Below are 23,690 nucleotides of genomic sequence, written 5' to 3'. Positions count from 1 at the left end.
ATATTAGTTATACTCAACCTGTTTTCATTTATATATTTGATTACAATACTACACAGCTCTGTTACACTTATGCTAGTAGATCGTTGATCAGCTGTTTCTCCGTGAAAAGAAACAGTGAGAGAAACTGGTGCGCAACAATCAGCTGTTTTTCAGACTCTTTATATCAAATTGTGGTCACCACTACGTGTTTTCTTGGCTTTGTTTTTACTAGTTGTGTTTGGTGTAGTTTCATCGTCCATACGACTCTGTGATTTACTTTTGTCGAGTCCACTTCGTGGAATGGATGATTAAGTTGACTCTATGTTCACCAAACGAGAACATCACACACCGATTCAGCTTTTTGGGGTTCAGTGTCTTGCCCAAGGACACTTCAACATGTAGATTGCAGGGGCCAGGGATTGAACCACCAACCTTCCGACTGGTAAACGACCGGTCCACCTCTTGGGCCACAGCATTTCAAAAACTGAATAGGCTATCATACCATAACATACAGTAACACATAATTTCATCTACACAATTTATTATATAAGCAATTTAGCTCATTTGGTGTAGGCCTACTTCACTGACACATGCTTTCACACTTTCTCACACACACGCACACACACACACACACACACACACACACACACACACACACACACACACACACACACACACACACACACACACACTCCCCCTGCAGACACATAGACGACGACACATAGACAGACAGTTAGCATGGCGATTTTTTGGCACAAACGGAACGCCATACCCACCCTCTGGCTTGAAACACGAAAAAAGGAGAAGAAGAACTATGGGGAGGCCAACCACTTTCAAGCTGCGTCAAATCTTTAGAGTTAGCTAGTAACAGGAAATGGGAATTTCAAAATAAAAGCGTATAGTTTATACAACCTTTTAAGTTTGGTATTAGCGTTATAAAACGTAGGCTACATGCCTTATATACAAGTGTATACCTTGCCAGAATCCAGCTGCGGTCCAAGGTAAACTAGCTAACGTTACCTGTCAAGATGTCTAAGAATGCATATCAAATGCAGCTTTCCATTTAAAACGATCCAGCCATTTCCATTATACTGTATACTATATTGTTTTACTATGTAGGCTACTGACTGTTGAGTATCTTGGACAAAAATACTTTCGAGATAAATAAAGATCGTAAAATCATGTTCGTTACCTAGCCACCTTTTTGCCTAGCCAAAATATCACAAGCGGGGTTTTATTTTGAAATATGACCCCGGACGTTTCAGTTGTTACCCTCTGGTTTACTTTACAAATCCATCGACAAGCAAGCGATTCGTATCTTCTGTCGTCGAGTAACTTCAGTGCCCGTACAGCACACATTTCTGTCTCTTCCTCCTCGCTTGAGTTTCTCGTACCTTTGTACCACCACCGGTGGTTCCGCCAGAACGCTCGCCGAAAGAAGAGCGCCATGGCCCGCGTGGTGGTTGAAGGGATGCCGGAGTCGGCCGTCGGAGGAGGAGTGATGCTGAACCGACGGAGGAGCAAAGGCAGGCGGAGAAAGCGAAAGGAGTTGTTGGCCATCCAGATGTGCTTAGCGGGGGTACTGCTGGGGCTCGTCGTAGGGCTCAAGTCCGTGGCACAGAAAGCAGGTGAGGGGCAGTTTAGACGTCTTTTATTGTCAACCAACAAGCCTACATTTATTTTGTTTAGAACACAGCGTACATGCGAAGTTTGTGGCAAGCAGGAACAACAGGCAGTTTGGAGGCAAAACGGCGGTTAGAGAAACACTGTCATGGGTATATTTATTTATGAATTTTGTAATTGTTCTTTGCGCCTTTTGCTACATTTTACATCCCTAAATCAACTGTGATGGACGTTAGACAGGAAATATACAAAAAAGGTATAGGCAATATAACTAACGTGAAATTATATAGTAAAACATGGAATTTAAAATGTAAGTAGCCTACAGTATGACCAATATTGACTAAAGAACACCACAGACACTTAAAAAACAAATGTAAACAAATACGATTGAGTGCCAATAATATGTAGTACAGTACTGAACCTGTAAACTCAAAAGTGAACAGCCTGTCAAAGATATAAGACAAATACTAGATCCCATTAGGTTTACAGACATTTTTGCTGTACTTCTTTTTGTGTCACTGCACACATTTACAACCACTCAGTGTAAAGAACGAAACAACAACATGCCTTCTTGTAGCTCAACATCTGTAACTAATAATCCCCTGGAAATGGCTGTGACTCTGCTGCTCTCTGTTGCTTGAATTACTTAACAGATATCCACTTTTTCTACCATTTGCTGTTAGCTAACTTCCCAGACGTCCTAGCTGTTTTATTGTTTGCCTTTACCCACTTAGTCATTGTATCCACATTATTGGTGATTATTGATCAGAAATTTCATTGCCAAATATGTTGTGAAAGCACCAATAGTCAACCCTATAACATCGATGTGTTTGGTAAAAAATATTGTGATATTTGATTTTCGCCCAACTGGTGACATTCACTCAATGAGCAGCATTCTTATACTGTAAATATAATTTAAACAGTTAAAACGTATCACTCATATCGACTGGGTTATCAGTCAGTGGGTTATGTAGTGTAGTTGTGGGACAAAATATTGATACGGCAATATATCGTTGTCCTTCTTTGTGGGATACGAGAATCGATACGCTGGCGCCAAATACAGATATTTTAATGAATAAAATAAGGCGCTCTAAAAAGATTTCCCCGCTCCAAGCGTGGCTACTTCATGGCTCCTCGAGGTGGTGCTCAACACATGAACGAGGAAAACTTGAACATAAGTTAACTAGCCAAAGAGGAAGATATTTTCAACGGGATGGCGGGCACCAGTTTGAGAAAAATAACAGATGCCCCAGCCACGTTTCAGTCCAAAGTCCCATAGTTGCTCTATAGTTCTGTGATTTTAATTTATAGACTGAAAAACTTGTGCTGCAGAATTGTGCCATTTCTGTCAGTTTGGACTCGCAGTGTATAAAGAGAGAAAACTTGCACTTAACCATTTTTCACGGGCATTTTGTGTTCATAGATATCGTGACGTATCATGATAGGATTGTCAAGCAATATATTGATTATCGCAGGATTGCTGGATCATGATATTATCGGTATTAGGGCTGGGCAATATATCAATATTATATCGACATCGATATATGAGACTATATATCGTCTAAAAGTTCGGATATCGTAATATCGTGATATGACACAGTATCGTCTTTTCCTGGTTTTACAGGCTGCATTTCAGTAAAGTGATGTAATTTTCTGAACTTACCAGAATTTTCTAGCTGTTTTATTATTTGCCTTTACCCACTTAGTCATTGTTTCCACTTTATTGGTGATTATTTATCAAAACTTTCATTGTGTAAATATTTTGTGAAAGCACCAATAGTCAACCCTACAATATCGGCACAATATCAACATTGATGTATTTGGTAAAAAATATCGTGATATTTGAGATGCACCAATTAAAATTTTCCAGGCCGATTCCGATTTTTCATTGAGTTTGACCTGCCAATACCGATTTTAGACGATTCCGATTTCATTTTTTTGAACCACTTTACAGCACACACAAATATTTATTTTCTGTCTTTTCTTTAATAGAACATTTTACATTTTGCATAATTGATCGCTAAACTAAACAGGTAATGCATTTTTACAAAAAAGGCCATCTATAAGCAGTGATTTTTAGAGTGCATGTTGGAGAATAGCATGGACACGCGAAGTGAGAAGTGAGAGAAAGATAAAAGAGACTCGCTGTCTAGCCAGTGGAGATCGCGTGTGTGCGTGCGTCCTTGAGAATTGTAAGTCGTATAACTTATGTTGTCAGTTCATTGTTAGCTGGTGATTTCGTTGTTTGTGTTCTTCACCTGGTAGCTAGGTTGCACGTGGCTGTTGATTCAATATTATGCCAATTGTTGAACGCCCTTGCTCAAGTTTGTATTTTATGTGCATTATTTATATGCTACAGTAGTTACACGGCATTAAGATAATGTAATTAATAGTGGGTTTATATGTTATAGTTAGGTACCCTGTCAATCCCAACCCTAATGTGGTGTCAGTTGTAACATTAAAAAAGTGTAAAAAGTATGGACACATGCTTCAGACTTTTGAAGAGCTTTATGCCGTTGTTGATTACCTCTAGCTGTTTGTGTTTTGTCATCTTCAAATGACGTCAACCAGAAGGATAGGTTAGCATTTACAGTACGATTTTATACATTTAGTGCTTATTGTTCACTTATTTGGCACCTGACCGACTCGCTGACATTTTCTTTTGTGTGCTGCTGAAGCTTCTATTTTTGGGGCCCACAGAGAAGATGCGAAGGTGAAGTGATTACAGAAGCTTTATGAAGTGCAGCCAGATGTCTCACTCTCTAATGTGTAATTTGGAAAGCAAGAAATTATCATTATTGGCACATTTCACTTCATGAAATTTCCCAAGTCTGGCCACCTGATGAGAGATTTAAATTTGGATGATTTTCTATGTTCTCAGCTGTTGAACTCAAGCTTTGTGACACAAATAATGTTCCTCAGGATGAACATCTATCATTGTTGTTTCAGCCTGTAATAATGTAGGCTATAAGAAACACACAACAAATAAGCATAAACACCCAAAGACATCTACCATGAAATGAAATAACAACGCTACTGAAATTATTAGTGGATTAAGCAATGAGTTGATTTTGCAACAATTACAACAAGTTTGATAATTTGGGTTTGGGCTTTGAGTTTTATTTATTTATCCCATTTAAAATAGAACAAATGACATAGCCTACATATAACAACAGTATGCATGTTTAGGGAGAGGAAAGAGTTGTGCAGGTTAGGAACCCTGCAGCCCACGTAAGTGCCTGAGGTTTGTTCTTGTGCGTTGGTGTGTGCATCAATCTCTTTAAGAGAATAGCAGACCCAGTATGTTTGTATGCATGTGGAGTGTGTGGTAGAGTGAGTGAAAAGTGACGGGGGATTAGCTTCGGAACTTGTACCGCCTCTAGAGGCATAGTGAGAGAAACAAAGTGTCTCCCCTGTGCTTTCTGACCATGGTGGGAAATCCGTAGCAGGAAAAGTTAACCACAGCCGAGCGCCGTGCGTCGACGCGCCGTGTAGTTCCATTTTTTGAGAGGTGCACGGACGTCACTCGGCCGTGGCGTGGTAGCGTTGTATTCCCCCAACTCATTTCCTTGTTCTCCTTCTCCATAAACAACATGAAATCAAGGAGAGGGTTAACTTTTCCTGTTGCAGATTTCCAACTGTGGTCAGCACAGGGGAGACACTTTGTTTCTCCCACTATGCCTCTAGAGCACGTGTCAAAGTTAAGGCCCGGGGGCCAAATCCGGCCCCTCGCACATTTTGATCCGGCCCGCATTTCAAATTAAGATTCACAACAAATTTTGGTCCGACTGGTTGTGCACCAAACCAAAAAGACAGGAAACAGTTTTACATTACATTACACGACATTACACGAGACTCCAAGCTGATTTTTGGCAGATTTGCCGACTTTGAGCCTCAGAAATGCCCACAGAAGCAGAGAGTTTACATATTCAGGCTGGGAAACAGGTTGCTGCGAATAGCATGCTTTTAAAAATGTAATCTTTGTTTTTCATGATTTGCTAAATGGTATGATTATTTAGGGTTTTTTATGTTGACCAAACTGTAAGTGAAAATAAAAGCATGTCAATAAACTAAACACGTCTGGCCCTTGAAGTTGATTCTCATTTCTAGTGTGGCCCTAAAAGTGGTTACACACCAACCAGACGGCCGACCCTCGGCAGAAAAGCCAGTGGAAATGATCAGTTGCGTCCCCGAGGTCCAAAAAGTTCTACAGAACGCACCAAAAAGACGAGACGAGACGTAATACATCTCTATAACAGCAGGCGGCGCTAATCTGTATTGTTGCCCAGGAAATGAAAACCGGCAGCTGATTGGACGAACGCGTCACATGGGTTTGGTTTCTCCAGAAATTCAAAGCCAGACTGTCATGACGGCCGTTCAGAATACGATCTCATATTGTACTGAAACATGTTTCTGAGAACATTTTAAGCGAGAAATAGGCCATCCAGTTCCTGAATCTGTCTTCGTTTCAGCTCAACAAAGGTCAGTTTAAAAGATTTTCGTCAGATTTTGAGAGACTCTAGTCACCTCATCCCGCTCGCCATTTCCGGGTGAGTCCCGATTGCCCTGCCGCCGACCAAACATGTCAGGTCGGACAAAATTAACGCCAACAGCCTGACGACGGCACGGGACACACCGAACAGATTTGCGTCACTGACCTCGCCAGACTGTCTAACGGCCGATAATTGGCTAAGTGTGTCTCGGCTATTAGTGAAATTGAATTTGACACCCCTGCTCTATAGTCACTACTCGCTCCGAAGGTAATCACCGTCACTCTCTCACTCGCTCTACCATACACTCCCCACGCACACACACGTGCCGGCCCTGCTATTCTCTTAAAGAGATCGACACACCAACGCACAAGTATAAACTTCAGCCCACTTACGTAGACTGGAGTAGTGTTTACAGGGCTCCAGACTAACTTTTTTCACTAGGAGCACATTGGCCCCCAACTGAAAATTTTAGGGGCGCAACCAGAAAATCTAGGGGCACACACCGTAAATCAACATGCTAACCAAATATTCACATTTCTACTAATTTCCACTGTATTACTAATAAACACTTTGATAATAGAAATTACAATGTGCTGTTTCAAATTTAGTTTCACATTTTATTGTGCACTTTTTATAGATGCAACATAAAAGGTAAACTGACAGCACCATCGCTGTCATGAAAAAATTTACCAGCTCTATCTCCAGTCTACAATTACAATGAATTCAACTTAAAATTAAAAATGCATTGTTTAGGCTACTAAACTAAAATACAAAATAAAACCCCTCCCTCTCTCCTCCCAAACCCGTCCCTACAACCTTGAATTGAATAATTATTCATTTATTACTCACTGTAACTTGTATTCTTTATTCTTTTATTTGTATGTTATTCTTTTTTATTTTCATCATGACCGTTTTTAACTGCTCTTTAATGTTTCATGTAAAGCACTTTGAATTGCCTTGTTGCTGAAAGGTGCTGTAGAAATCAAGCTGCCTTGCCTTACAGCCTTAGCCTGTCAGTCAGTCCCCAGCACCGCGACCGCTTTCGCCTCGCCGTTAATATCATATCGCAGCAAACGCTGTCTGCGTGAAGTTTTGAGAAACTGTAACCACTTTATCGGCATTTCCGTGACTAACTGTGACTTCAACAAAACTACAGAGTAGTTTGCTCCGTCCGCACCTCTGCGTGCGTGTTTGTATGTGGGTGGTTGGTGTGTGTGTGTGTGTGTGTGTGTGTGTGTGTGTGTGTGTGTGTGTGTGTGTGTGTGTTCCGGAGCTCCGCTCTCTGTCATATGCAGAGAGGACTCAGGTACCGACATTTCCACATTGAATGTGTAAAAAAAAAAAGGGGCAAATTTACTTGTCGTACATGTGCGACTGGATGTAAAATTCAGTCGCACACTCTCAAATTATGGTTGCAAAATGCGACCAGTCTGGAGCCCTGGTTTAGATTCTCTGCCCAACCCAAGGGCCGGGCCGTTATTTTCCGCCACTATCCTCGGGCCGGGTCGGGCCCTTGATCAAGCATTTGTATCTTTTTTTTTTATTATTACTAACCTAATTGGGTGGAGAGAAAGCTATGCCATAATGAGAACTATTATCTATATAGGCTATATTTAGGCCAAAGTAACAAATGTGTCCAAAAAGTTACACAAGTTGGACTACAGTTACAAAATGAAACGTGTCATGCGCGGAGTCTCCTCCTCTCGCACACATCACACCGGGGCTGCTGGGCTGTATGGTGGAGCTTAAGTGCAACATGGAGCTTGAGGATGTAAAGAAAAAAAGAAAAACAGGAGAATTACCTTTGAGCAAGTTTGGAGGCTAAGTGTGGCATGCTGCTTGCCCATGACATAAAATAAAACGGGGACTTGGATAATGAACAGACACATGAAGCAGGCTCACCGTGGCAGAAAAGATGATAGTCGGCCTTCAATGTCCTCTTTTGTTACTTCTCCAAGCATGAGGGCGAGGCATGCCCTCACAGAGAAATGCGTTGAGGTTTTTTTTTTACGTTTCTTCATTCAGATCCATTTGCAATCCATTCCATTCTGAATAAACAAACAGCGCAGTTTACATGCTTCGCTCTTGTTGCATTATTCATTAAGATCATCACCAAGGCGAGAAGAGGGAGATTAGCTAACGTTAGCCAACATATTTATAAAGAAAAGTCACATTCGAATAGTAATTTCAGCATTCGATTAGTATTGATTTTTTACTTTCGGTATGCGTTCCAACAGTCCTATAACATAACAACTAGTGATCAAAGTACAAAATATACTTTGTACAACCTCTTCTTTGCATGCTCTGAAACCCCTCTACACTTCTGATACGCACGTGACCATAGGCGACACACGCGCTACTGCCAAAATACACTGACTGGTCATATCTTTTTGTTAAGTGTGGTAGCGTAAGTGAGAGCGAGAATTGCAGGTGTGTTCATTGAGTGAAGTTAGTCAGTGAGTGAGTGGTCGAGCAAGCAAGGAGGGAGAGCAACCGGTAAACGTATCGGCTGTGTGAGAGAAAAGTGAGAGGAACAGGAGATAGCAAAGACGATGTAAAGTGAGTTAACAGTGAACAATTAAACACCAAGCGTCTTAAGCCACGGTGGCTTCATCTGTTGTTAAGTTCTGTCGCTAAAGTGAAGACTGCATTGCATACAGAGATTAGAGTGTCACACACACAGCACACCTTTTTGTTTACTTAAATCGCAATTTCTTTGTGGTTATGTAATCGCACACAGTGACATTGCAAACACTGTCAAATCTGTAGTATCTCCATTGTAAGAATCCTATATAGAGGAGGCAGCAGGGTGCAAGAATTTGAATAATTGCAACAAAAGGGATGTTTTGAATTTATCTGAGTGGGGGGCTGACAGTGTCAAACTGTGAAAAACCCATTTTAATCAATAAAATGTCAGAAACTAATAATGTCAAATTCCACGTTCCAAGGTGATTTTTTTTTTTCAGATTGTTTGTTTTGTCTGATAAACAGTCTAAAACGTAATAAAAAGTCTAAGAAAAGCAGTACATCCTCACATTGGAGAAACTGGAATCAGAGAATATTTGACATCTTTGAATGGATAAATGACAATAATTAACAACCTTGTGAGTGAAAGCTGACCACCTCTACCTTCTTAGCCCCGTAATCGGCAAATCATTTCAGCACAAAACTGTACAATCAGTAGACTATACTGTCAATAGCTATTAGCTAATTTCCATCCACTTGTCAGTCAAATAACCTGAAGTTCTCTAAAAACATTCATGCGAATAAAGCCGGTGAAAGTGCGTTTCCATCCAACGGCTTTAAAGCAAAAAGAAACCTGTGCATAATGACGTCACATGCTGTTTTGCGGTCAAATTGATATATGGAATAGATTTGAGACCTTTTTAAGGTGTTTCCATTCATTTTTGCACTGAATCGCACAACATTCAAGCTAACATTTTCCATTCCAGGCAGAATGGATCGCGCTGTCTACCTACAAATGATATTGTACAACCTGTAATAGTGCGACATATCAAGCTATAATAAGACAACAACGACGCTTTCAAATCATCGCTGTGATGATGCAGATGCACGTAAATGCCAGATGACGATTTTTGCTATCTAAACTATCCGTTATATTTCACTCGTAAATTAAATTAAAGTCTCTCGTCTCCTCTTTCGGCCACTTACTGTATCTGTCTTTGTTGACACCTGCCATGTCTGCAAAGAAAGCAGATATACGTGGCGGAAATGAATACAACTTCTTTGTCTTCGTTTTATGGCGGGTTGCAACCATAAAATCCCCTAAAACGTCATCACCATTCATTATTTAATCGGCAAACACCATTTCCATCAAGACGTTTACCGATTGTGACTCTTTCCTTTTTACAGGAGATTGTTGGTCATTTGAAGCCCTCAGGTTCTCCAAATGAATATTTAAGGAGGTTTTCCCCACTGTAGGACCATCTGTTATTACAGTCATTAATAGCATTTTGTCCTCAGGTGTGGTCCCTGAAAATTTTAAACATGCAGTAGTACAACCTCTGATTAAAAAACCTGCTCTAGATCCTGCAGTCCTTGCAAATTTCAGGCTTATTTCCAAATTGCATTTCCTTTCAAAAATCCTGGAGAAGATTGTGTACAGTCAATTAATGCCCTTTCTGGAAGAACATAATATTCTAGAATTTTCCAATCCAGTTTTAAAACCCTGCACAGCACAGAATCAGCACTTTGAGAGTTTTTAATGATATATTTTTGGCTACTGACTCTGGTGACTGTGTTATCCTTGTGCTTTTAGATTCACTGCTGTATTTGACACAGTGGATCATGAAATATTGATCTCACGTTTGAAGCAGTGGGTGGGCATCAGCGGCATAGCACTGGCGTGGTTCAGGTCGTACTTACCTGATCGAACGTTCTGTGTCAGCCTTGGTGACTGTGTATCCTCCACTACTCCTCTCTCGTGTGGGGTCCCACAGGGCTCAGTTCTTGGCCCCCTCCTTTTCTCTCTCTATTTACTCCCACTTGGTTCCACACTTAGGAAGCACAGCATTTCATTCCATTGTTATGCAGATGTCAGATTTATGTGCCTCTTAAAAAGAAAGATGCATACTCTGTCAGATTGCTACTTAAGTGTCTTGACGACATAAAGGCCTGGATGGCTCTGAACTTTTTAAATTTTAATGATGAAAAGACGGAGGTGATGGTTTTTGGTAGCACCACTGGGACCCCCCCCCTGTAGATCTGGGTTCCTTGGAACAGTATATTAAACCTAGCATCAAAAACCTAGGGGTTAAAGTGGACTCAGAGCTTAAGTTGAGCAGTTAGATCAAGGCTGTTGTCAAATCAAGCTTTTTCCACTTGAGGCAGCTGGCCAAAATAAAGGCAGTACTGTCAAGACAAAACTTTGAGACGGTAATCCACGCCTTTGTTACCACTCGGCTGGATTACTGTAATGCACTTAATGTGGGGGTAAGTGGGTCTTCCATCGCCCGTCTCCAGATGGTACAGAATGCTGCTGCACGTCTTTTAACTGGCACACGTAAACTTGAGCACATTTCCCCCATCTTAGCCTCACTCCACTGGTTGCCTATTCAATTTAGGATCCATTTTAAAATTCTTTTATTTGCTTTTAAAGCCCTGAATGGTCTTGCCCCGCCCTACCTCGCGGAGCTTCTACGCCCTTATATCCCCACTCGCTCTCTCAGGTCAGAAGATCAGCTGCTCCTGAGTGTGCCTAAAACTAAGCGGAAGCTCAGAGGAGACAGTGCCTTTGCTGTGGCGGCTCCTAAATTATGGAATGATCTGCCTCTGCACGTTAAACAGGCCTCTTCTTTGTCTGTTTTTAAATCCCATCTTAAAACCCATCTCTTCTCTGTGGCTTTTGACACCTAGTAAGATGTTGACTTGTATTTTGTGTTCATGTTATATTGTTATGTATTTTATTTATGATGTTTGATTTATTCTTCTGTACAGCACTCTGTTTAACTTTGGTTGTTTTAAAGCGCTTAAATAAAGTTGGATTGGATTCGATTGGATTAAGGGAAAATCCGATGAGATCGAACGTGCAAAGTTTGTGTCAATATTCATGTAATTCAATCAAGTTTTACTGTTTCCATCAGGAATTTTTCATTCAATATTACTCAATTCCCATAAAAACATGAGGATGGAAACATGGCTAATGGCTGATGAAGAAATGTGTTCTGAGTTTGGTGCTAATTGACCGCAATTTCCATAGGGAAAAAAATCCATCAATCCACATTTCACCTACTAAAAAAAACACAAGGTAAAAGCTAGACCCAGGACAAAAGCATTATAGGAAGGAGGATTACCCCTACTGTATGAGCAAACATGTTGCTGTTGCTATCATCTGGAGGTTTATATATCATTGAACCTACTCAAGCCAAAGTCCCTCCATCATCCATCTGTGACAAACCTAAAATATGGGTGTACCAGCCAGACAAATGCTTATGCTATAGAGAAGCCACTAATGGCCGCTAAGTATATCTGGTATACAGCAGCATTAGTCTCCAGATGATCTCATTACATAATATAAATATTTCGTAGGTGCGTCCCCTCCTCTTCGCACGCTAGCAGAGGGGGGGGAAGCACAGAAGGAGCACTTTGCGCAGACAAAGCCTCGGGACTCTGAGCCGAATCAGACAAAAAGGAAAAGAGACAAGAGCGGAGGAAAGGAGGGGGAGTGGGGGTGATGTAAAGAGGAAAAGTGGGAGCAAGTGAGGACATTGGTGGCAGTGATGGAGAGAGGTGGAGGAGGGAGATGCTGATGGAGTAGAGCGAACGGAGGGATGTAGTGAGGGAGAAAGTGAGATGAGGGTCAGGGGAGGCAGGCAGGCGGAGAGAAAAGACGAAGCGGGGAGCCTGTCCGTGTTGAGGTGGAGGAAACGAGGATGGGAGTAAAGGTAGTGATTAGTTGGGTAGCAAGTGGAGAAAGAGAAGGGGGGATTGAGAGATGTCACTCTCACTCACTACGTTTACATGCACACATTATTCCGGTTTTTGCCCCTTATTCTGAAAAAGACAATATTCTCACTAAGCTGTAAACATTGCTTATGAAAGTGAATATTCCACTAAGATTCCTGTTTACATGTGGCCATGCAAAATAGGATTTTTTCAAAGTTTCCCCCTGGTGGCGGACCTGTTTGACCATGCAAACACAGCGTCCTTCTTTCATTCCTTCAACCACCTTGTTGAAAAAGTCAGTGTTGCGATGTTAGCCCATATCTAAAAACCATAAAAAGCATGCATCTCTACCGCAGCCCTGCAAACTGTTGGCTGGTTGGTTTATGTACAACAACCATAGCAACTGTAAATGACCAACAAATGCCTCTAAAACCCGAATAATAGCAGCATATTCGACATGTCTTCATTAGAACATGCTAAATTCGGAAAAAGGCCTTATTCGGAATATCTAAACAGAATATGATGTTAACATGACCTGTATCAAATTCTGAATATTGTCGTATTCAGAATAATAGTGGAAGAATGGTGTGCATGGTGTGTCTTTCTCTCTACTCTTAATATTGTATATAAATATATATAAACTGCACAAGGTCTTTTCTAAAAAGGTCCAAACTAATAATTAATAACTCTTGTGGCATTGGCACTGTTCATCACACCCCCAACCGGCCCGTCAGACACCGCCTACCAAGAACCTGGGTCTGTCCGAGGTTTCTTCCCAAAAGGGAGTTTTTCCTCGCCACCGTCGCACTGCTTGCTCTTGAGGGAATTACTGTAATTGTTGGAATTGTTGGGGCTTTGTAAATTATAGAGTGTGGTCTGGACCTACTCTATCTGTAAACTGTCTCGAGATAACTCTTGTTATGATTTGATACTATAAATAAAATTGAATTGAATTGAATTGAATTGAATTGTTGGCAGCTGGGGTTTTAGGCAAAAGGGTTTCTTAAATCAACATCAAAGAAAAGGTTAATTTGTCGTGTGTAACTCTGTGTTGGGTTGTATAGTGGACAACGATCAAACTTCCAGATCGTCTTTCAGCACTCTATTGCAAGAACCTGAAATGGCATCAGCATAACTTAACTGCAATAGTAGAGGGAGAAAGCATCTTCAGGGTCTCTCTTGCATAAATGCTCCTAGGAAAAAATCCCAGAAAGAAGGAAGGAAGGAGAAAGCAGAGCACAAAAAAATTATGTATAGAATTCTTATAAAATAAATAACCAAAAATATATTCTTTCAGAAAAAAAATATTACAGTGAGAAAATGCCGTGCATAAACCCACATACCTAGAGAAACAACCATTCACAGAGTCTGTCTTATGTAAATGCTCTCTCTACCTGTGTAACATCATGTCCCTAAATGCCCGCGCTAGGTAGCATCATCTCAATAGTACACTCTGATAATGCAAGCTGCCCTGCAGGCCTGTCACACACATCCCCCAACAATCACGTCGACCCGCACTTTATCGCCTGCTTTGCCAACTTATAGTACAAGTTTTGCTTCAGAGATCGCTGACATGAACTCTCTCAACAGCCCTCAGGAGCCTGCCTCAAGGTGGGTGTTGCTTTAATAGTGTACTCTGTAGTTCTATTCACATTTTTACCAGCTCAAAGGCCTTGTTGTTAGAGTGTCCAACCTGAGATTGAGAGGTTGTGCCCTGCCGAGTCATAATAAAGAAAAAATGGTAGCCAATGCCTCCCTGCTTGGCATCTGGGCACGAAGTAACTTTGTGTTGTTGAACCGAAGTTGACAATTGTAGTTCCTTCTCATACCACCACCTTCATCCAGTCGTTCCAGGTCCAGGGTCATTGGCATTTTGTTGATCTTGTGAAAGAGTGGAATGTTGGTGGCAATCATTTTATAGCCATCATGTTGACAAACACGATAGGTAGGTGGTGATTGGAGGGCTGCCTTTGTGTCTGTCTGACAAAGACAACATTTCATCCAATCTGTTGGCCTCTTGGCTGACATGGGATTTTCATTTGCCATTTTGGGGGTTTGTTGTCTCATTAAGGCCAAGGGGTTATCCTTTTAACACCTCAATCATAGACATAGTACACATTCAGGTATGGGATACACCTAGGTTTGGGTCACCTACACCTAGCCCGATCATTCATCCCGTGCCATTTAAGTCCCGTGTGATCTGTACACCTTCCAGGTAAGCATACATGAACAAGTCATGTATTGTCCCGCTTACCCTTGGCTCAGCTCTCCCGCGCGGCACAACCTGTCAATTCAGGTGCGGCTATCTAACTGCATCTATTACTAGCTAATTGATGAGGGGCTGTTAGACAGCATTTGGGACAATAAACTTAGCTATACTATTACTACTAGTCAAGAACTACAGTGTAAGTACAACTAGATCAGCTGACACTGAACCCCATGCTGAGTTCCACAGCAGTGAAGTCACCAGTGTGCCCTGGTTGTGTAATGACATTCACTCTATTAAACAAAACCTTCCTTAACACATTAAATTGAGCTCTGACAGAAATGGTGGTTGCATTTCCTTCTTTCTATGTGTTCCCGTAGACAATCAAAACTAACCAGACACATAAAAGCTGCATGTATTTCTCAGCTGTTTTGACCAAAAGTGGCACAAAAAATAAATGCAGCTTTTTGAATGAACACAAGCAGCCATGGATGGATGGATGGATGGATGGATGGATCAGACTGAGCTTTTAGTACCTGACAGTTTTGGATAATTTGTGCTATGGACACCTTTCGCTCAGTACCAAAAAGTATTTACATTAATATAACCTAATGATGTACTAGGGATGTGCAATTAATCAGATTTTGTAATTTCAAATTATTTAATTCTATTTAAACATTTGAATATATATTTTTTATATTATTTATTTCAAGGGGAATTCAAAGAGTTCTTGGTCAAGAGTACCAAGGGAATTTTCACAGTTAAGGTGTTTTCACTGCACCTTTAATTTTTAGATTGTAGCAAGCTTTCTGGGCTTGTGATCCTCATAAACAGCGAGACATTCTGCTTGGAACACTTTGTCACTTTTTGTCTGTCTCTACCTCTAGCTCTTTAGCTCTTATACCTAGGCTGTCATCAACACACGCGCACATGCGCACACACACACACACACACACACACACACACACACACACACACACACACACACCTCTCCAGACACAGGGCTGTGTCTAATTCAGCTGCATCTGGGTCAGCCTGTGTGAACAGAGAGCAACACTCCCCAAGTCTGACACAGACGCAAACAACCTCTCTCTCCTTTTTCTATCCATCAATTTCTGCCTTCTCTGTCGCACTCTCTCAATCATCCTCTCCATCTAGCGCTCACTATGCCATCATCTCTTCCCTTTCTCCCTCCATTTCGGTGGCACTGCGCTTTCATTTAGGTGTACCCCCCTGTAGCTGTAACTAGAGATGTTCCGATACCGATACCAGTATGCCTAAAACGCTGGTATCGGTATCGGGAAGCACTGGAGTTTATGCACTGATCCGATACCACGTAATAAAGCCCTAAAGAAAATCTACATTAAAGTAGTTCATTTATGTTCTTTTTCCGTTATAACTGACTGTCAAACTGGAGAATAAAAGAAAGTTCTGGGGCATTCATTGTTTGTGTTTGTTCATGTTTCACAAAGAGTTTAACCTGAGCCAGACCGACAACAAAGATAGAAATCATATCACATCCATACAGGGATAGTAGTATACACATGTTAAAACATAATGAAATATATGACACTCTGGTATCGGATCAGTACTCGGTATCGGCCGATACGCAAGTTCAGGTATCGGAATCGGTATCGGGAAGCAAAAAAGTGGTATCGGGCCATCTCTAGCTGTAACCCATGTGCCCTTCCATAGCGCCCCAGCCATGCAGCAGCTCCAGTTTTCTTCTCTCATCCCATTTTCCACCCTTGCTCACTCTCTCCTGTATCATCAGCACACAGTCTTCAAAAGCCTGTTCACAGAATTTGCTCAAGCACAGCTCGCCCGTTTGTTGACTTATTTATTTGCTGCTTCGCCTCACCGTCCCATATCTGCGTCATTGTTTCCGTGTTAGATATGGTAACCTACTGTGTTTGCCAAAGCACACTAAATGCAGCTCAAAATGAAAGACATTTGTGTTTGTTTAGACTTTTTCTTTTTACATATACAACTTTGGATATCAATTTTCAATACTAGGGCTTTTATGATGCCTCTGTTTTAGTACTGATGCTTTTTTTTTAAATACCATAGCCATTTGCAACTGCAGGAATTTAACAAACACAAATGAAGGCCTAGATGTCTGGGGTAGTGAGCACTTAAAAAATGATACCGTCTAGCTTACCGGTAGCCTGCAGCTGCACTTTTTGAGGAACCGTGGCCACCATGCTTTGGCTATATTTTGCCTTCCCCATGAGTTAAGTAAACAACAAATGGTAAAGTGAGTGAGCCCAGACCAGGGCCCCAGGAAATGCACTGGTCTTTGAAGCAAGTTGAACATAGTGGCCAAAAAGTGGAATTGGAACTCCGTGGCCGTCACGTGATGCCCTCTGGCCCAAAAAGACATATTCTTACATGGCGAAAGAGAGCGTCAAAACCCCCTGCGAAATGACTCGTTTTACTATTAGAATTTGATCCATTTGGTCCGATAACATTTGGAAAGTCTGGAAGAGCTGCACAATTAAATCATTTAATACCCATTCAAGTTAGCTGAGGGCTAAAGTAGTGCCGATCATCTGGGTAATTTGTGGCTCCATGATGGCTCCATGATGGCTCCATGCGCCACTGAGCAACTCTCATAGAAATGAACGGCGTTCTATATCCAGTTCTTATAGTACATATATGGCGCCGACAAGGACTTCAAGGTGCCTTAAGGTGCACCTAGTAAACTCTGAGAAATTGTTGTTGTAAAGTACCTTTCTGCCATCTAGTTGCTCTTCTTCTTGTTGTTTAACAGTTTGTTCCTAATTGACTGGTGAAATAAGTTATTTTTTAAATAAATTATTTATTACTGACCTTAGTGTGGTACAAAAATATGAGGGTGGCTTTATCACACTTCGTACCATGTAGAATTGGAAAATGTAAAGGACAGTTGTCAGGGCATACCACCAATGGTCTGTTTATCTTTACAAATCAAGACTACTCTAACAATGGCAAAGCTGTCAGTGCTGGAAAAAAATTGTTTAAATCGAAAATTGAATCGAATCGTGGATTTGGAGAAACATAACACCTCTCATACTGTTATAGTGGTCCTTGTAGACATGACAATGGCAGCACATTAAGTTTTAATTTGTCAAGTTCCTGCAGTAGAAAGGGGTTATTTCAGATTAACATGTCTTTCTATAAAAAACCTTTTTAGCCAGCTAACAATGGGGCTCTAGGGGTGGCAATGTCCAGCATTTTGATCGACGCTGAAATTTTTGCAATCATAGAGCACCATTAGCCTCAACTTTATTTTAAGAATGAGAATATTTTAGCTTGTTTATTTGCCGGACAAAGACAGCACACATTGTAAACATTATCTGCTAAATGTTACCACTATGGTGATATTGTTATTGTGAGAATGTTAACATGCTGATGTTAACCTGTAGCTCAAAGCACCGTTCACAGAGTAAGCGTGGCTGTAGACTTTTAGTCTTGTTTCCTTGAACAAAAGATTCCAAAATGTTGAATGTTAAAAACAAGCTGGTATATAATTGAAGAAAAAAATAAACAAGATTACAAATTTGACCAAACATTCAATCCTAGTATTCAGTTGACATACTTGACAGTTTTGCTAATCTTTATAAACGCATCAATTTGTACCAAAAAAAGTGTAAAGGGTTTGCTTGCCAGCCTCATAATAACACAACATAACAACAGTTATTTGTATTTTCTAGCTTATCTTAAATCTAAACATTGATTTTTGGCCACTTGGGGGCAGCAGACCAACTGTAAACAAAACGGACACCTTGTAACGTTGAAATGGCTAACATGTTAGCATAATGCTTCCTATGTACACATCCAGCAGACACAGAGCAACATAAGTATTCACTTGGAGTCGTGTTTCTAAGAGTCCAATAGTCACTCTCCTTTAAGCGCTTAATACTAAATTTGTCTATCAGCTGTTTGGTGCTGAGCAGGTAATGTGCAGTGGGTTTATCAAATCCTGAACTCGGTAAGACATCAATAATCAAAACAATGAACTTAAAGATGCTGAAACGCTCCAGCAAAAAGGGAACTGCATTAATCTCTGTTTGTCATTACGAGCAACACCTTTCACATTACACAAAGTAACTTGATCCATTGTAAAAATATTGACCAGTGCAGCTTTAACATTTTTCTAACCAACCGTATAAAACCTTGAGTCAAATCAAGTTTAATGTAATTGATTTAGGGATGCTTGTTTAAAGTTTTTCTTTCTGACCGACAGCAGACCTTCGTTAACCGATCACTGACCCGTTAACCATCATGCAGGCAACGGAGTAAAAAAAAATAATTACGTTTTTATTTTTGTTTAAATAATATTGTTTTTAACTGATAGTATCAATTGGTCAAAATTCTTATTGTCAGTTAAAAGTTAAACAGTGAAACGGTTAATTATTAACATCTCTAATTTGATTGAAGAAATAATGCATCTGTGTGAACTCTGTATGTGAACGTGCGAACAGGCACAAGCAAGTGCAAAAAATAATGGATGTGCATCAAGGTTATACACACACACACACACACACACACACACACACACACACACACACACAGCCTTTTTAGAGTGTCAGTGTCTCACTTTACAGGAAAATGCAGACACTTGTGTGCGATATACTGCTGTAAAACGAAGCACAATGGCTACATGACACAAAGGAAGTATGTGTGTATGAGTCTGTGTGTGATGAATAAAACAGTTGGCTATCACCAGACCAAGCTTAATCTTTTAAGATTGAACATTAGTCTGGGGAGTCTGCTCTGTATTTTCTCTGCACAAGAGGCGTGATCAACGGGCATAGTTCACATGACTCCGTACGCAACTGGATAGTCCTTCAACCAATCAGACCAACGATCCGGGTGACGTAGCAGCGACAGCGGTATCAACGGGTTGCTGCGCTTTTTTTGTTGAATGTAAACAAGAACTTGGTCGCTTCTCTATCGTCATCGTGTTAAACCCGCCAATAGCGCGTCCACCAGGTGGATAAGCCAGTTTGTGATTGGTCCCCGCAAAATAGTTTTACGGAAGCAGGATAGATAAATGTACAGGTTTCAAGCCTGAGCTGCAGGGCGAAATCAAATTGGCGGCAGATTGGGCTGGGTTTACCCAGTCTATGAAACAGTCAGAACATGAGGTGCAAATGGCCTGCTGGTGTTCATCAGGGACTACAATATATGGATTTCTCTCTATTTCTCTTCTTTTTCTCACTCTGCCTGTTCTCTGTTATACACCCCGATGGCCATGTAGCACTTCATTATAGAGAGCCAAGGTCACGCCATTCTACTTCCGGTCCATTGGACCTATCTTTTTCGAAAAAATATGAACGGGGAGAGGCAAATAATTTTTTTGAACTGAGCCATGGATTACAAATATGATGGTCGTCAATTTAAAAGATATTTTTTCAACCGAAGAAAGTCTCAGTTTATTGTTAAACTGTGAAAATACTTCATTAGAAAGACTACACACTTCAAAGTCGCATGGATGACGTCTGGCTGAAGCTACGATGTCTGTGTGTATTGTACCGGGGATGTAACGTTACTCAAATGAGCAGAGGATCTTCCTGAAAACACTTCACTAGATAAAACACAGCCGTTAAGATAACGTTACATGTGTTGTTTAACAGAGCTAAGCTAGCTAGCTAGCGGGCAAGTTGAACATCAACCTAGGTGAGGTAGATTGTTTGAGACGAGAGATGTAGTTCACTGAGCGGTTTCACACAAAATTAAGTGGTCATATGAACAACCTACGGATAACTGAGAACTTTCTTCGGTTGAAAAATTATCTTTTAAATTGACGAACATCATATTTGTAATCCATGGCTCAATTCAAACGGGATCAAAAAATAATTTGCCTCTCCCCCTTCACTACCGTTCATATTTTTTCCGAATTAAGGTCCCATGAGGTCCACCGGAAGAGGCGTGACTTTGGCTCTCTATAGGAGCTGCTTTTGTGACAGCGAGTCCAGGTATTGATTCCCCCCACCCTTATAAGTCGCCAGGGGATCGGTTTATGCTGCTGTACCACTAGTGACATACCATCGGCCACTTTTCAATCTCGGCGCAACTTACTTACGAATCGGGCTATATAGTCCGTATGTTTTGAGCTGAAATCCATTGTGCTTCTCAGCAAACCTATAATGTAAACTGGTTCATTCATTTAGGATTTCTTTGTTTGATTTTATTTGGTATATATGTGTCAGAAATTATTGCAGGTCTTTTTTCGTCCTTTTTTGGCTTCTTTAACTCTCTTTACCGTACATCTACAGCAACGGCTTTCACGACTTCACCTGGAGCTCCCAAATAGAAAGTAAATCAGGTCCTCTCTGCCATTGTCTGTCACAGCCTAACATGAGCTACGATAGCTAAGTAGCATGTAGTACGAGTATTGTGTACTTTTGGTGGCATCGGTATCGACTACTTGATTTTTGGTGTCGTGACATCCCTAAACCAGCCTATAAAGTGACGTATTTTCAGCCATTGGCAGGAGCACATTTACGGTAATTTGAGTGACTATTTCCCCATCCACAAATATAAAAAGAAAAGAACTGCCTAAGCGGGCTCTGTAGATGCTGGCAAGCTTAATGCTGATATTGCACACTGATGAACAAGAAAATTTTAAAAATGACACTTCATCTTAAAAAGGTTGCCGACCCCTGGCATATACTGTATTCAGCTGTACGACACATAGTAGCAGTTACCATTTTCCACTGGATCATTGTCATTGTATTCATACGCAGGTCCCTCAGATCAAACCTTGTCAAATGGGGATCTGCAGGGTCTAGAGAGGCTCTAAAGTGTCATTGTGGGTTTAATGAGATGTCAGCACTTTCCATTTTCCCCTGCTCTGCTTCAGCAATGTACCTTCAGTGGACCAATGAGCTGCAGGTGTGAGTCACTCAAAGCTTCTATTCTCCCATTGTATCAATGTGTGGGTGACAAGTACACGCTTTTGTCATTGAATACCAGGCATAATCACTGCAGGAGGCCACTGAACACTCGTACCCAGACACATTCAGTCACAGCACTCTGACACATGTTGATTGTCTTTGACTAGTCTCATTGAAACAAGAAATTGCCCCTGTTTGATGTGTGCTGCATTAGGACAACCAATTCCAAAGTGCTGCAGAAACACGCAGTACAGTGTAGCAGAGTGTACCGTTACATACATTTTGTTTAACCTGATTCAATAAATCAGGTTAAACAAAATTCAAAAATTTTTTTGTGTTTTTACATCATCACACTATAATATAATAACTTCAACTTCAACTTCATTTATAGTAGGGCTGCTGGATTATGGAAAAAATCATAATCACAATTATTTTGTTCAGTATTGAAATCACTATTATTTAAAACAATTACTCATTGACTTTTGAGACACCCTGAACTGTGAAATTTCCCTAAATACTTTTCCTGTTGAACTTTTAAATTTTTCCCTTAAAATAAATAATATAAAAACTATATTTCAATCTTGGCTGAGTGAGTTTACCCCTTTAGGAAGGGCTAAAGTGCCCGTGTCATTCACAACACAAGACAAAATAAGAGTTTACTTGCAAAACGTAATGTACAAAATTGTTTTTCTCAATTACAGTACATTGTTGTTGTCGGTCGGGTGCGATGCCACATGGGTGGCAGTGAAGGTCAGGGGCCTCGACGGACCAGACCCGGGCGGCAGACGCTGGCTCTGGGGACGTGGAACGTCACCTCTCTGTGGGGGAAGGAGCCGGAACTGGTGCGGGAGGTGGAGCGCTACCGGTTAGATCTGGTGGGGCTTACCTCTACGCACAGTCTCGGTTCTGGAACCATACTCCTGGATAGGGGTTGGACTCTTTTCTTCTCCGGAGTTGCCCAGGGGTGTGAGGCGCCGGGCGGGTGTGGGGATACTCACAAGCCCCGGCTGACCGCCGCTGTGTTGGAGTTTACCCGGTGGACGAGAGGGTCGCCTCCCCACGCCTGCGGGTTGTGGGGGAAAACTCTGACTATTGTTTGTGCATATGCACCAAACAGGAGTTCGGAGTATTCGGCCTTCTTGAGACCTTGACTGGAGTCCTGCATGGGGCTCCAGTGGGGGACTCCATTGTGCTGCTGGGGGACTTCAACGCACACGTGGGCAATGATGGAGACACCTGGAGGCGTGATTGGGAGGACCGGCCTCCCTGATCTAAACCAGAGTGGTTGTTTGTTGTTGGACTTCTGTGCTAGTCATGGATTGTCTATAACGAACACCATGTTCGAACATAGGGATGCTCATAAGTGTACCTGGTACCAGAGCACCCTAGGCCGAAGGTCAATGATCGATTTCATAATCGTTTCATCTGATCTGAGGCCGTATGTTTTGGACACTCGGGTAAAGAGAGGGGCAGAGCTGTCAACCGATCACCATCTGGTGGTGAGTTGGGTCAGGGGGTGGGGGAAGACTCTGGACAGACCTGGTAAGCCCAAACGTGTAGTGCGGGTAAATTGGGAACGTCTGGAGGAGGCCCCTGTCCGACAGACTTTCAACTCACACCTCCGACGGAGCTTTTCGTGCATCCCTGTGGAGGCTGGGGGCATTGAACCCGAGTGGACAATGTTCAAAGTTTCCATTGCTGAAGCTGTCCTGGTTGACACGCCTCTGCAACATTGCGTGGAAGTCTGGGACGGTGCCAAAGGAGTGGCAGACTGGGGTGGTGGTTCCCCTTTTTAAAAAGGGGGACCAGAGGGTGTGTGCCAATTACAGGGGTATCACACTTCTCAGCCTCCCTGGTAAAGTCTACTCCAAGGTGCTGGAAAGGAGGGTTCGGCCGATAGTCGAACCTCGGGTTGAGGAGGAACAATGCGGATTCCGTCCTGGTCGTGGAACAACGGACCAGCTCTTCACTCTCGCAAGGATCCTGGAGGGAGCCTGGGAGTATGCCCAACCGGTCTACATGTGTTTTGTGGATTTGGAGAAGGCGTATGACCGGGTCCCCCGGGAGATACTGTGGGAGGTGCTGCGGGAGTATGGGGTG

At 41.7% G+C, this 23,690-nt stretch overlaps 1 protein-coding gene across 1 annotated transcript in view; it reads left to right on the top strand.

Moving 5' to 3' along the window:
* Positions 1–1,258: 1,258 nt before the first annotated feature.
* The window catches only part of slc24a3 (solute carrier family 24 member 3), a 148,672-nt gene continuing 126,240 nt past the window's right edge, over positions 1,259–23,690 (top strand). Inside the window, exon 1 of the mRNA XM_028603933.1 lies at positions 1,259–1,607. Coding sequence (XP_028459734.1) covers positions 1,427–1,607 — 181 coding nt within the window. The 5' untranslated portion in view covers positions 1,259–1,426. The remainder of the gene's footprint in view (positions 1,608–23,690) is intronic.

This window comes from Perca flavescens, chromosome 17 (genome assembly GCF_004354835.1).
Source record: "Perca flavescens isolate YP-PL-M2 chromosome 17, PFLA_1.0, whole genome shotgun sequence".
NCBI lineage: Eukaryota > Metazoa > Chordata > Actinopteri > Perciformes > Percidae > Perca > Perca flavescens.
This window is presented reverse-complemented; position numbering and strand designations above follow the sequence as displayed.